Genomic DNA, 12,704 nt, shown 5'->3' with positions numbered 1-12,704 from the left:
TCTTATGTGAGCAATTTAGACTTTTGATGATGCTTTTAGCTGTGTTATCCCATGGCTTCATTAATATGGCTCCTGGTACCTAGCCCCTTGGGAATTGTTAAGTTACAACAGATGATCCATTCATATTGGCTTCAGTCCAGCTTACAGGAGCCTATTTAATTGATACTTACTGGTAAGGTTTGTCGTTTTAAAAATAAGTAATAAGGGTATGCTGGGAACTGCAAAACAAGGGCTATAAACTGACAGATCTGGGTTTGGCTCCCAATCCAACTTCCTCACTTTAAAAACCGTGCAGATTTCTCAATGGCTCCAAGCTTTAGTTTTCTTGTCTGCAAAAATGACAATGAGCATACCTGTCTTGTAGGTATTTGGAGGATTAAAGGAGATGACAAACGTAACCACTTAGCACAGTGCCTGGTACATGCTGGGCATCTGCCACGCACCACGCACTGCGTACAGACTCTGGACACACAGCCGTGAAGCTGACGTTCTAATGGGGGCCTCTCTAGCCTTTGCGAATTCACAAAATCGTTATTCTGTGACATGAGGGTTTGGATGGATGTTAGGCAGTTTAGCTTGTGCTGCAAAACAGTTTAGAATGCAAAACCACAAGATTCAATGTGGTGATATTAGTATTCTGTACATTGAAGGTGTGTAAGCATACAATGGAATATTTTTATCCAGATTCTATGCACTTTCTTATTCTGTGAAAAACCACAGTGCTTTTTAATCATAAAACTGGAAAAATATGTTTGAAAAGTATATACTGAATTATCTTGAACTTCCACTAGAGGGTAGTATAATCCTATTCCTTTATTGAAGTTCAAAATGTTAAAGCCTTGTCTTTGAATTTTCTCTTAGTTTATTTTATATGACCTATTTTTAAAAGACTGTTCCCTTCATCTAGAACAGAAGATTCTGGGTTTTGTTTTTGTTTTAAAATTTTAATTTTTTTAAGAGACAGAGTCTCACTCTGTTGTCCAGGCTGTAGCATGGTGATGTGATCATAGCTCACTGCAGCCTCAGACTATTCCTGGACTCAAGCGATCTTCCTGCCTCAGCCTCCCAAAGCTCTGGCATTACAGGATTGAGCCACTGTACCCAGCCAGAAGATGCTGTTAATTCTTAGATAAGAATTCTTAGATATAAGAGAATAGCAGCCGTATACTGAGTTTGTGTTTTTCTTTTGGTTTGACCTAGCCTGATACAGTATTATTTTGCTTTTTTCTGTACAGAATTTTAGAGGGCGTCTAACAGAGAGATTATCATAGCTCTGTCAGTTTTTCATGGACTAGATTATCAGATGTCCAGGTTCCTTTCTGAGGCTAGACCCTTCAAGAGGCACATTAATTCTCTTAGACACCTTTTAGGCTACTGCATAGATCTCATTTGTTCCATAATGGCTTTTGCAAGTTAATGTACTTCTTAAAGTTTCCTTATTCATACCATCATTACCTTATTACCTTAGTACATAAAAGTGTAACGTAAGCATTTGAACAGTCTTGTGGTCTTTCAGTACCTGGCCTCTGTGACCTATGGGTTTGCAGCCAAGGAGAGTTCTTTGTTCCATGAGGCTAATTATTTTGTTAGAAAATAACTCATTAAGTGGGAAATAATTTTAGTGTGCTGCTTCATTCTTTATATATCAGTGGTTACACTACAGATGATATGTATTTGAAACAAATGGCACAAAGAAAAATTCCAAACAGAATTGCTTTTCCTCTGGGACGGCCTTCTTGCAAAGATTTGTGAAGCTCTTTTTTGCACAGCTGTCAGGCATTCCCAAATGGCTTTTCACAATAAAATTCTACCTATCTCTTTCACTGATCACTAAATGAGACATATGCGGTTGTTATAGCGAGCAAAATGGTGAGGCTTGAGCTTCTTGTAAAGGTATATTTGTGTCCATGGAGGCCTGCTAGTATTTTATGTATATGCATCCTAAGTTGGTTACCAAATGTACTCATATATGCAACTTGTTTTGCAACAGGAAATGAGCAGGCTGTGACAGGGAAATTAAATTTCTGCTAACTTAAATTCAACATAAAATATTCGGAATACACATTACATATGTACTTGTCATTATTATATGAAGAGCTTTTTTAAGTTTTTAATATAAGAGGGGATGAACCTTTATTTTTTTAATGCAATTATTTTGTATTTTGTTACTGATTTCAAGTCTGCTAAGTGTTAAAATGGAAAATTTTCATCATTTCTTCTGTTTTAAGTCACTGATAATGTGACCTGGTTTAATATACTGAAAGTATCATCATGTTGTTTAATGTTTTCTAAGTTCCCTGCTCATGTTTATTCTTTTACAAAATTTGGCATAATCTCTTAATATTTAAACTAGATGACCATGAATAGTTTTGCCTTCTCAGTTATTTTACATGTTAGAGTAATAAAATCATTCTATCACCAGAAATTATTCTTTATTGAATTCAACAGACAGGTTTATTAGGGGATAGCAAAAAAGCAAAAATACAGTCTGCACCTTTAAGGCCCTTACTGATTCCTGAGAGATATGAGAGTACACAACTGGTTGGATGATACCAGTCAGAATGTGAGTCCTGTGTGAGGCTGAAAGGTCTGGGGAAGCACAGAAGAGGAAGGGAGCCCTGTGGGAGGAGGGCGGGCTGCCACTGGCCTAAGCCTGAAAAGACAGGCCGGGGTTAGGGACAGGCAGAGGCAAGGAGGAGGAGGCACCAATGCTCAGTACTCATCTTGTTTTGCTGTAATGTAGAATATGTGAAGGAAAGAAGTGAAGTAAACACAGTTTGTGGCCAGAGAGCAGTAGCTCTCTGAATGATAAGGAGTTTAACTTGAAAGGGCTGGGGAGCCTGTGAAGCTTTTTAAAGGGGAGAACATAAATATGAATTTGGTGTTAGCAGTAAAATGACCACTGACTATTTCAAGCATTTTTAGTCTAAATTTGTCATTCAGCACAAGAGCATGAGGCCGTCCTATTCAGAAGTATGTACAGTTTGTTTCTCATTAGGAATTCCAGGTTGATAAACCACTCACATGTTTTCATCTGGTCCCCACGTTATTAACAAAAGAGTGACTAGGGCAGCAAGTACAATTTGTACCTAGAACAGAATTTCTGTCTGTGAGAAATTAATTGGCCTGCCTAGAGATCAACCTCATTTAAGTTCCTGGCCTCATTAGCTCTGTAGTCAACCAACAGAGCTAGAATCTAAATGGAAATTGCCATCTGTCCAGATAAAGATTAAAAAGGTAAAAAGAACATACACATTTTCCAGCATAGAATAATTGTTGGCTCCATTACATAGTTTCTTTTCAGAAAAATCATTTGAAATTTAATTCCTTTTACCTGTAGGAGATCTTAAGTCTAAGACTATAGCCTGGAAAATAACTTATAGGTGTGTAAGTTTGTAAGGTAAAAATGAAAATGTTGTTGACATTTTGATCTAATAGATCCATAGATCTTGTTTACATCATGATCATTACTGGTCAATGAAATTATTAGTTTTCAATCACTTTTATTAAATATAAAACTTAGCTAATCTAAAAATTTTCTCTTTTTTATATTCAAACATTAATTATTTACTAACTGTCAAGTATTAAGTTTAGGTACTTCGGCTCATTTAATCCTTTTAACAGCTTTGCAAGATATGTGTTGTTAGCTCTCTCTTCACAGACGAGGTATCACATTGCATCTCATCTGGCAGGAGCAGAGCTGGGTTTTTAAGCTTGTGCTTCAAAGCCTAGCTCTTAACCCGTCCCCCATATGCTAAGCATACGTGCACGATACTGAATGCACCAAGTAGCTTAGAGTTAAATGGAGTCTATATTAAATTTAACTATTCTAGTTTTTATCACTAATCGAAATGAAACAGCCTTTTAAATAATCCTATTAGCTATGATAGTCTTTTATACATTTTAAGACCATGTCAGACTAGTTATAACAGAATGAGCTGAATATTGCTTCTTTAGTACTAGGAGTACTAGCTCCCAAGCTGAATCTCCTAGTCAGTTTTTCATTTAATAAAACAAAAAACAATGTAGGCTGGGTGGGGTGGCTCACACCTGTAATTCCAGCACTTTGGGAGGCCAACGCAAGAAGATCGCTCAAGCCCAGGAGTTCAAGACCAGCCAGGTCATAGTGAGGCCTCGTCTCTACAAAAAAATATGTATATAAATGGCAGTACATCATTTTGCCTGATTCCCCCATATAAACTCCTTATGTACCATTTATGACATTCTTTAAAATCTTAAATATAGTTATTGGCTAAAATTTAGATTTTACAAATTGTTTCATTTAAGCATTCCATAATCACATATAGTAGCTGTTTGATGTGGTCCCTGAAGCTAGATTCAAAACCACCATGAACTACATTATTATTAGCCTTTTCCAGATTTACCAGTGGTTTACAGTGATATATTAATATGATAAAAGTCAGTACCTAAAATGTCTGAAGAAAACTGCTAAACTGCTTGTCATCAAATTTTCACTTTTGAATAAAATGTTATTCCCCCCGACCAAATTCATGTTTTTAAGCCTTACACCCTAGCAGAGAGGAGAGGGAGTTTTTATAAGCACAAATATTTAATAGAGTTAAAATTTAGGATATTAGAAAGTGTCAAGAAAAAAAAAAAAGGAATAAGACCTACTATTTTATAGCACAGTAGGGTAACTATTGCCAATAATAACTTAATTGTATATTTTAAAATAACTTAAAGAATGTAATTGGATTGTTTCTAACTCAAAGGATAAATGCTTGAGAGGAGGATAAAAAGAGAAAATGTCAACACTTCTGGATTATCTAATAGCTGTTTGGATCAAACAAAGATTAATTAAAAATAAAATCTTCATTAATAAAAATTCTTACTTTATTAATTTTTTTTACTTAATATTATTTTCAGTTCCAAGATCTCATTCAGGAGACCACATTAAATTTAGTCATCTTGTCTTCTTAGGCTCCTCCTGGCTCTGACAGTTTCTCAAACATTTTTTGTTTTTGATGACCATGACAATTTTTTGAGACATGGTGATCAGATATTTTGTAGACTGTCCCTCAGTTGCAAATTGAGTACTTTGTAATATTTTGGATAACAGTCCTTTATCGTATATGTTCTGCAATGATTTTCTCCCAGTTTCTTTTCTTTTAAAAAATTTTTAAGTATTTACGTATATTTTTTGCTTTTATTATTATTTTTAATTGACACATAATTGTGTATATTTATAGGGCACAGTGTGATTTTTGATACATGTACACAGTGTGTAATAAATCAAGGTAGTCAGCATATCCATCTCCTCAAACATCATTTTTTTGTTTTGGGAACATTCAGAATCCACTCTTTTGCTATTTGAACATGTACAGTAAATTGTTATACTCTCCCTACAGTGCTATAGAATACTAGAACTTATTCTTCCTATCTAGTTGTAATTTTGTATCTGTTAACCAACCTTTGGCTACTGCCCACCTCCCCAGCAGCCTCTAGTAAGCACTGTTCTACCCTCTACTTCCCTGGGATCAACGTTTTTAGCTTCCACATGTGGGTGAAAACATACAGTATTTATCTTTCTGTGCCTGGCTTATTTCACTTAACATAATGTCCTTGAGGCTCATCCATGTTACTGCAAATGATAGTACTTAAATCTTTTTTACAGCTGAATAGTATTCCATCGTTTATATATAACACATTTTCTTTATCCATTCATCTATTGATGGATGCTTAGGTTGAATTCATATCTTGGCTGTTGTGTATAGAGCTGCAATGAACATGGGAGTGCAGATAATGCTTCAGCATACTGATTTCCTTTCCCTTGGCTGTATTCCCGATAGTAGTGGGACTGCTAGTCATATGGTAGTTCTACTTTTGAATTTTTAAGGAACTTCCATACTGTTTTCCATAGTGGTTATACTAATTTAAATTCCCGCCGACAGCGTATGAGAACTCGTTTCTCCGCGTTCTTGCCAGAATTTGTTATTTTTGGTCTTTTCGCTAATAGCTATTCTTTTTTTTGTTTTGTTTTGTTTTAGGGGGTAAGGGGGTACATGTGCTTGTTTGTTGTGTGGCTGTATTGCATATTGGAGGAGATTGGGCTTGTAGTGTACCCAATACCCAAACAGTAAACGTTGTACCCAATAGGTAGTTTTTCAATCTTTGTCCCTTCCCACGCTTCCGCCCTTTTTGGAGTCCCTAGTGCCTGTTATTTCCATGTGGCAATAGCTATTCTAACTAGGGTGAGATGATATCTCATTGTGGTTTCGATTTGTATTTCCTTTATAATTAGTGATGTTGAACATTTTTCCATATACCTGTTGGCCATTCATGTACCTTCTTTTGAGAGATGTCTATTCAGTTCATTTGCCCATTTTTTAATAGGTTTTTTTTAATTTTAATTTTTTGCTGTTGCATTGTTTGGGTTCCTTGTGTAAGAATTTCTTGGGAATTTTAATTATAGGGCCATTATGAAAAATAGTATGGAGGTTCCTCTGAAACAAAACAAAACGAAAATAGAACACCATATGGCCAGCAGTCCCAGTACTAGGGATATATTCAAAGGAAAGGATATTAATCCCTTGTGGGGTGAGTAGTTTGTAGGTATTTTCTCCCATTTTGCTGGTTGTCTTTTCAGTCTTGATGTTTTTTTTTTTCCAGGCAGAAGCTTTTTAGTTTGATACAATCTAGTTTGTCTATTTTTGCTTTTGTCGCTTGTGTCTTGAGGTCTTCTCCATAAAATCTTTGTCCAAACCAATGTTCTGAAATGTTTCCCATATGTTTTCTTCTAGTAGTTTCATGGTTTCAGCTCTTACATTTAAGTCTTTAGTCCATTATGAGTTGATTTTTGTATAGGGTGAAAGGGGTCTAGTTTCATTCTTCTGCATATGGATATTCGCTTATCCCAGCATCGTTTATTGATGAGACCATGTATTTCCCAATGAATGTTCTTGGTGCCTTTGTCAAAAACTGGTTGGCTATAAATATGTGGATTTATTTGTGGGTTTTCTGGGTTCTCTGTTCTGTTCCAGCATGTCTGTTTTTATGCTAGCATCATGCTGTTTTGGTTACTATAGCTTTTTGTAGTATATTTTGAAGTCAGACAATCTGATGATTCCAGCTTTGTTATTTTTACTCAGGATTGCTCTGGCTATTCAGGGTCTTGTGTGATTCCATATGAGTTTTAGAATTTTTTTTTTTCTATTTCTGTGAGGAATGTCATTGGTGTTTTGATAGGGATTGCATTTAATCTGTAAATCACTTTTGGCAGCATGATCATTTTCACAATATTCTTCTAATGCATGAACATGGGGATGTCTTTTCATTTTTGTGTCTTCTTCAACTTCTTTCATTAGTGTTTTACAGTTTGTCTTGTAGAGATCTTTCATCCGCTTGATCTGAAACTCCTAGGCTCAAGCGATCCTCCTGCCTCAGCCTCCCGAAGTGCTGAGATTACAGGTGTGAGCCACCACACCTGGCTCTTTCCTTCCCTTGGTTAAATTTATTCTTAAGTATTGTAATTTTTTGTAACTATTGTAAATGGGACTGCTTTCTTGATTTCTTCCCCCCTGCAATTTCATTGTTGGTGTATAGAAATGCTATTGATTTTTGTGTATTGATTTTGTATCCTGCAACTTTACTGAATTTATTTATCAAGTTCTGAAAGTTTTTTTGGTGGCGCTTTTAGAGTTTTCTATACATAAGATCATGTCATCTGCAAACAGAGGCATTTTGACTTCCTCCTTTCCTATTTGGATGTCTTTATTTCTTTCTTGTGCCTAATTGCTCTCTCTAGGACTTCAAAAAACGGCAAAAATTTGCATTACAATAAACCTATAATTGTAAGTTGAAATTTGAGGAGTTTGCCTCAAACCTAAATGCTATGAAAGCTAGTTTAGAAAGTCATGTAAAAAGCTAAGGAATTATATTGTAGCCGTTTAAGTGAACCCAAGACTGGAAGGCTGCACAGCCAACTTGTTCTTCACTGCTCCCTTCCCCACTGGATCGTTGTTGCTTCCCGACTTGGGAGTCATTTCTGGCTGAGCTTTCCCTCATCTGTGTTAGATGCCACTCCTTTGAGTTCCTGCGGCACCTCATGCCTTACTCTGTCATGCTCTGTTGCCATTGAAATATACCTCCCCTCTCCTGTAAGCTCCTTGAGCTCCAGGACTGTCTTTTTCATCTTTGTATCACAGTGACTGGCACAGTGACTGGCATATGTCAGTGAATAATAGATAACTAGTTATGAGGCTCTGAGTTCTCAAATCTTTGACCTCGAAAGCTTTTCTTTCGTATAAGAAAACAACTAATCCTTGCCCCTACAATCTCAGTTTACTTAGCATCCTGTCAATTGGAAATTAGTGTAATGTGAGAGGGATTCAGTTTGGATTCCTGACTGCCCTTCACTGGCCGTGTGGCCCTTCACTAGCTTGCTTGGGCAAGGCACTGTATTTGTTTTTCTAGGCTTTAGTCTTGAATCTTCTCAGTGAAAGGTTTCAGTGGGTGATCTTCATGTTCCAATACAGCTGCAAGGCTCTGTGGCCTAGCAGCAGAGTGGAGTAGTGAAAGACTAGTCACCTGACAGGCAGAGCGAAGTCTGTTCCTCACCTAACCACTGAGTAGCCTGGTAACTCATGCTTACCAAGTATTTGTGCATATCTACTGTGCCTTGAAGATTTGTGTATGTGATGTGCCAGAGGCAAAACAAATGCTAACGTAATTTAGAAACACAGATATTAAGTTAGTTAAGTATAGGTGTAATTAGGTTAAGGTAGGTATAATTTGTGTTAATTATATTTTACCATATTCTTATGTGAAAATTGGTTATTCACATGTGGTATATGGGATCATTAGGATATAGCATTACGTTAATCAAGATAATGTTTCTCCATTTCTTTGTCTTCCTGGTTAATAAGTGTTTAGGAAAGTTATTTCTTGAAAATGCTTGAAATGTAGTCAAAAAAGTAATTTGAATTATGTTTTAATGTTGGCCAGTGTATTTTATTTTGCTTCAAGAAAGTTTAATAAAAAACATTAAAAATGCAAAACAATCTCAACAATGTGAACTTTTACCTTTTTGATACTTTTTGTATTCACCATGATCGAGGATTCTGACTTTTGAGGTCTGTTTATTTTTATATACTTTCAGCTCATTTAGAGGCGAGTTTTGAGGAGGTAGAGAACAACCTGCTGCATCTGGAAGACTTATGTGGGCAGTGTGAATTAGAAAGATGCAAACATATGCAGTCCCAGCAACTGGAGAATTACAAGAAAAATAAGAGGTGAGTTTGAAAAGTTTGCCACAGTATTCATTCCAGTCTCGAAGTTTTCCATATTACTTTACATGCTACTCTTTAGAAGTCCCGGCTGATAAAAGACAAAGGTTTCAACATAAAACTGATAAATAAGCTTTCCAAAACTTTTTTTAAAAACCACTGTCTGTTGCCATCTTTTGGAGATGAGTTATAAAAAACTCAGGAGAAGGTAAAACATGAATCCCAAATATAAAGATGAAGGAGTGGAGCACAGGGCAAAGTTTTCCAGCAAAATAGGAGCCCTGAGCTAGTTTTCTCCAAGAGGCAAATGACTGGGTTGCTCTTTTCTTTTCCTGCTCTTCTCCTCCATTACTAGAGCAGAAGGGAAGGAACATGAGCTCAGGCTGTGGAAAGGGGCTGGAGGGCTTCAAATCTCAGCTCGGTCACACACTACCTTTGGGACCTTAGGCAAATTATTTTATCTCTCTTGGCCTCAATGTCACTGATTTATGTTGGGGATAATGATGTACCCCTATCATAGAGTTGTTATAAGGATTAAATGAATTAATTGTTACCTAATTCAGTTAGTGCTTTGTAAATATTAGTTATAATAATGGCTGTTATCACTAGGCCAACCTGAACTGGAGATGGAAAAGGAGTCTAAGGGTAACAGCCTGCTAGACTAGCTCTGGCATCCCAAGTCCTGCAGTGGCCATCTCAGAGAAGGAAGGTACAGGGTTGGTATATCTGAAGTCCATGGGGAGTCAGTCTCAGAGGACATGAGACAGACTGTCATCTGTGCTGGGCGCCTCTGGAACTGAAGCTGGAGGCGGGCTTTGCTAGTTGGGAGGAAGCGGAAGTCATGGGATTGGGTCTGGCTGTGGCCCAAGAGCAGATTTGGTGGAGAGAAAGATGGATAGGTTGGGCAGAGTACACTCTTGGTGTTAGGAGTGTTGATGAGTGGAGTTGTTCTGGATCTAGGATGTGACAATAACAGGAGTGGGTTGCTATCATGGACAGGAGGAGCTGGTCACTAATATACCACCACCCCCCTACCCCCAATGAAGCTAATACATAGGTGAGGTGGATTATTGTATTGATGTTAAAATCTTCTAGAATGAGGCCAAGGGATGAGGCAGAAATGAATAGAAATGAGTATTTTAGAACACAAGTTCTCAATCAGGGTCATGTATCCTTAGAGATGGGCACTAAATGTTAATGAGCCATAAGAGTCACCTGGGGAGAGTATTTAAAATGGGGATTCCTGGGCTTCATCCTTGGGGAGTCCATTCTAAAGTTAATTCCAGTGGAGAAAGTTGAAATGACTCCTTATTCCACAAGCCTCTAGAATGGTTTAAATTTAGAATGGTTTGAAACAGGCATTCTAGGTAATTCTGATATGGGTGGCCTGTGGACTATAGTTTGAGAGACTGCCAGGCAGGGATGGGAGATGGGTTGTGTGCAGGCTGTAAATGGAAGAGCTTCAGAAGAGCACCAGGGAGGCCATGGATCAAATTGTTCACAAAAGGTTGTATGTGTGCGAATTTTCCAGAGGTGCTTTCTGTACATTTCATTTGTCCCACAAAGATTGTAAGAGGGCATTTGGCAGCATTAAGAATGGAGTCCTTGGCCAGGTGCAGTGGCTCACGCCTGTAATCCTAGCACTTTGGGAGGCCAAGGCGGGCAGATCATGTGGTCAGGAGATCAATACTGTGCTGGCTAACACGGTGAAACCCTGTCTCTACTAAAAATACAAAAAATTAGCCGGGTGTGGTGGCGGGCACCTGTAGTCCCAGCTACTCGGGAGGCTGAGGCAGGAGAATGGCATGAACCCGGGAGGCGCAGCTTGCAGTGAGCCGAGATCGCGCCACTGCACTCCATCCTGGGCAACAGAGCAAGACTCCGTCTCAAAAAAAAAAAAAAAGAAAAAAGAAAAAGAATAGAGTCCATGTCAGAGAAGGGACTTTTTTTTTTCTTTCTTTTTTTTTTTTTTTTTGAGATGGAGTTTCACTGTTGTTGCTCAGGCTGGAGTGCAATGGCATGATCTCGGCTCACTGCAACCTCCGCCTGCTGGGTTAAAGCGTTTCTTCTGTCTCCCGAGTAGCTGGGATTACAGGCTCACACCACCACGCCCAGCAAATTTTTTTTATTTTTAGTAGAGATGGAGTTTCACCATGTTGGCCAGGCTGGTCTCAAACCCCTGACCTCTGATGATCCACTCGCCTCAGCCTCCCAAAGTGCTGGGATTACAGGCGTGAGCCATCACGCCTGGCCTAGAGAAGGGACTTTTGAATGAGTGGGTGAGCCTTGTGACCCAGGGCATTTCCAGACTGATATGTGGGTGTGGGAAAAGAGGAACTTCCCTTAAGAGGAAGATAGCAGAGGTAGAAATGGTCAGGCTAGTCTTCATTGTTAAATGAAAAGTTAGAGAGACATTCTGCTGTGAAGAAGTTAGGCATGGAAATATGTTTATAATGCAACAAGAGTTTCAAGGAACATGGTAAGAAGGCCTAGAATTTTGAGAGGAAATTTTTGCAGGAGGTTGGACAGCTTGGGTACAGGTCATGTGACCCTAGAAGGTGGTTTTCTCGTGTGTGAAATGGGGATAATAATAGTACAGTACATTATAGGGTTTTAGGGAATCAGTAAAGTGCTTGGAATAGTGCTTGGCACCAGCTAAGTGCTCTGTCAGTGGCTGCCAGCTCTGACTAACTCGTATTATTACTTGTGCAGCTATAAAGAGATGGGTATTCTATATTTTTAAATAGCCCATTGCTTTTTAGCTACACAATACAAAAAGTATATGAATATTGCGATTTTTCTATCAAGATATGTTGAAATGTGATTGTTGGAAACATATGATAGCAATACCTCAAAGATATTGTGGATTCTGTTCCAGTCCACTGCATTCTGCAGTAAAGCTAGTTACATTATTTTTTTTTTGCTTTCCTAGTGCATATAAAAATTATGTTTATACAGTATGTAGTCTATTAAATGTGGACTAGCATTATGTCTTAAAACACAATGTACATACCTTAATTTAAAATACTTTATTGCTGATGATCATCAGCCTTCAGTGAGTTGTAATCTTTTTGATGGTGGAGAGTCTTGCCTCTATGGTAATGGCTGCTGACTTATCAGGTGGTGGTTGCTGAAGGTTAAGATGGCTGTGGCAGTATCTTAATTAAAATAAGATAACAATGAAGTTTGCTACATCGATTGACTCTTTCTTCCTAGAAAGATTTCTCTGCAGCATGCGTTGCTGTTTGACAGCATTTCACCCATAGTAGAATTACTTAAAAAATTGGAATCAATCCTCTCAAACATTGCTGCTGCTTTATCAACTCAGTGTACATAACATTCTGTGTCCTTTCTTGTCATTTCAAAAATGTTCACAGCATCTTCACCAGAAGTAGGTTTCTTCTGAAGAAACCACTTTCTTTGCTCATCCATAGGAAGTAACTCCTCATCTGTTTAAGT

General features: G+C 37.9%; 1 protein-coding gene across 4 annotated transcripts in view; it reads left to right on the top strand.

Annotated features, from left to right (window-relative positions):
- The window catches only part of DTNBP1 (dystrobrevin binding protein 1), a 143,122-nt gene that overhangs the window by 38,554 nt on the left and 91,864 nt on the right, over window positions 1-12,704 (top strand). For all 4 annotated transcript variants that reach the window (XM_016954939.3, XM_016954940.3, XM_001169961.7 and 1 more), the window contains one exon: window positions 9,119-9,251. In XM_016954939.3, coding sequence (XP_016810428.2) covers window positions 9,119-9,251 — 133 coding nt within the window. The remainder of the gene's footprint in view (window positions 1-9,118; window positions 9,252-12,704) is intronic.

This window comes from Pan troglodytes, chromosome 5 (assembly GCF_028858775.2).
Source record: "Pan troglodytes isolate AG18354 chromosome 5, NHGRI_mPanTro3-v2.0_pri, whole genome shotgun sequence".
NCBI classification, from domain to species: Eukaryota; Metazoa; Chordata; class Mammalia; order Primates; family Hominidae; genus Pan; species Pan troglodytes.
The sequence above is the reverse complement of the archived record's forward strand: the minus strand, read 5'-3'. Positions and strand labels throughout refer to the sequence as shown.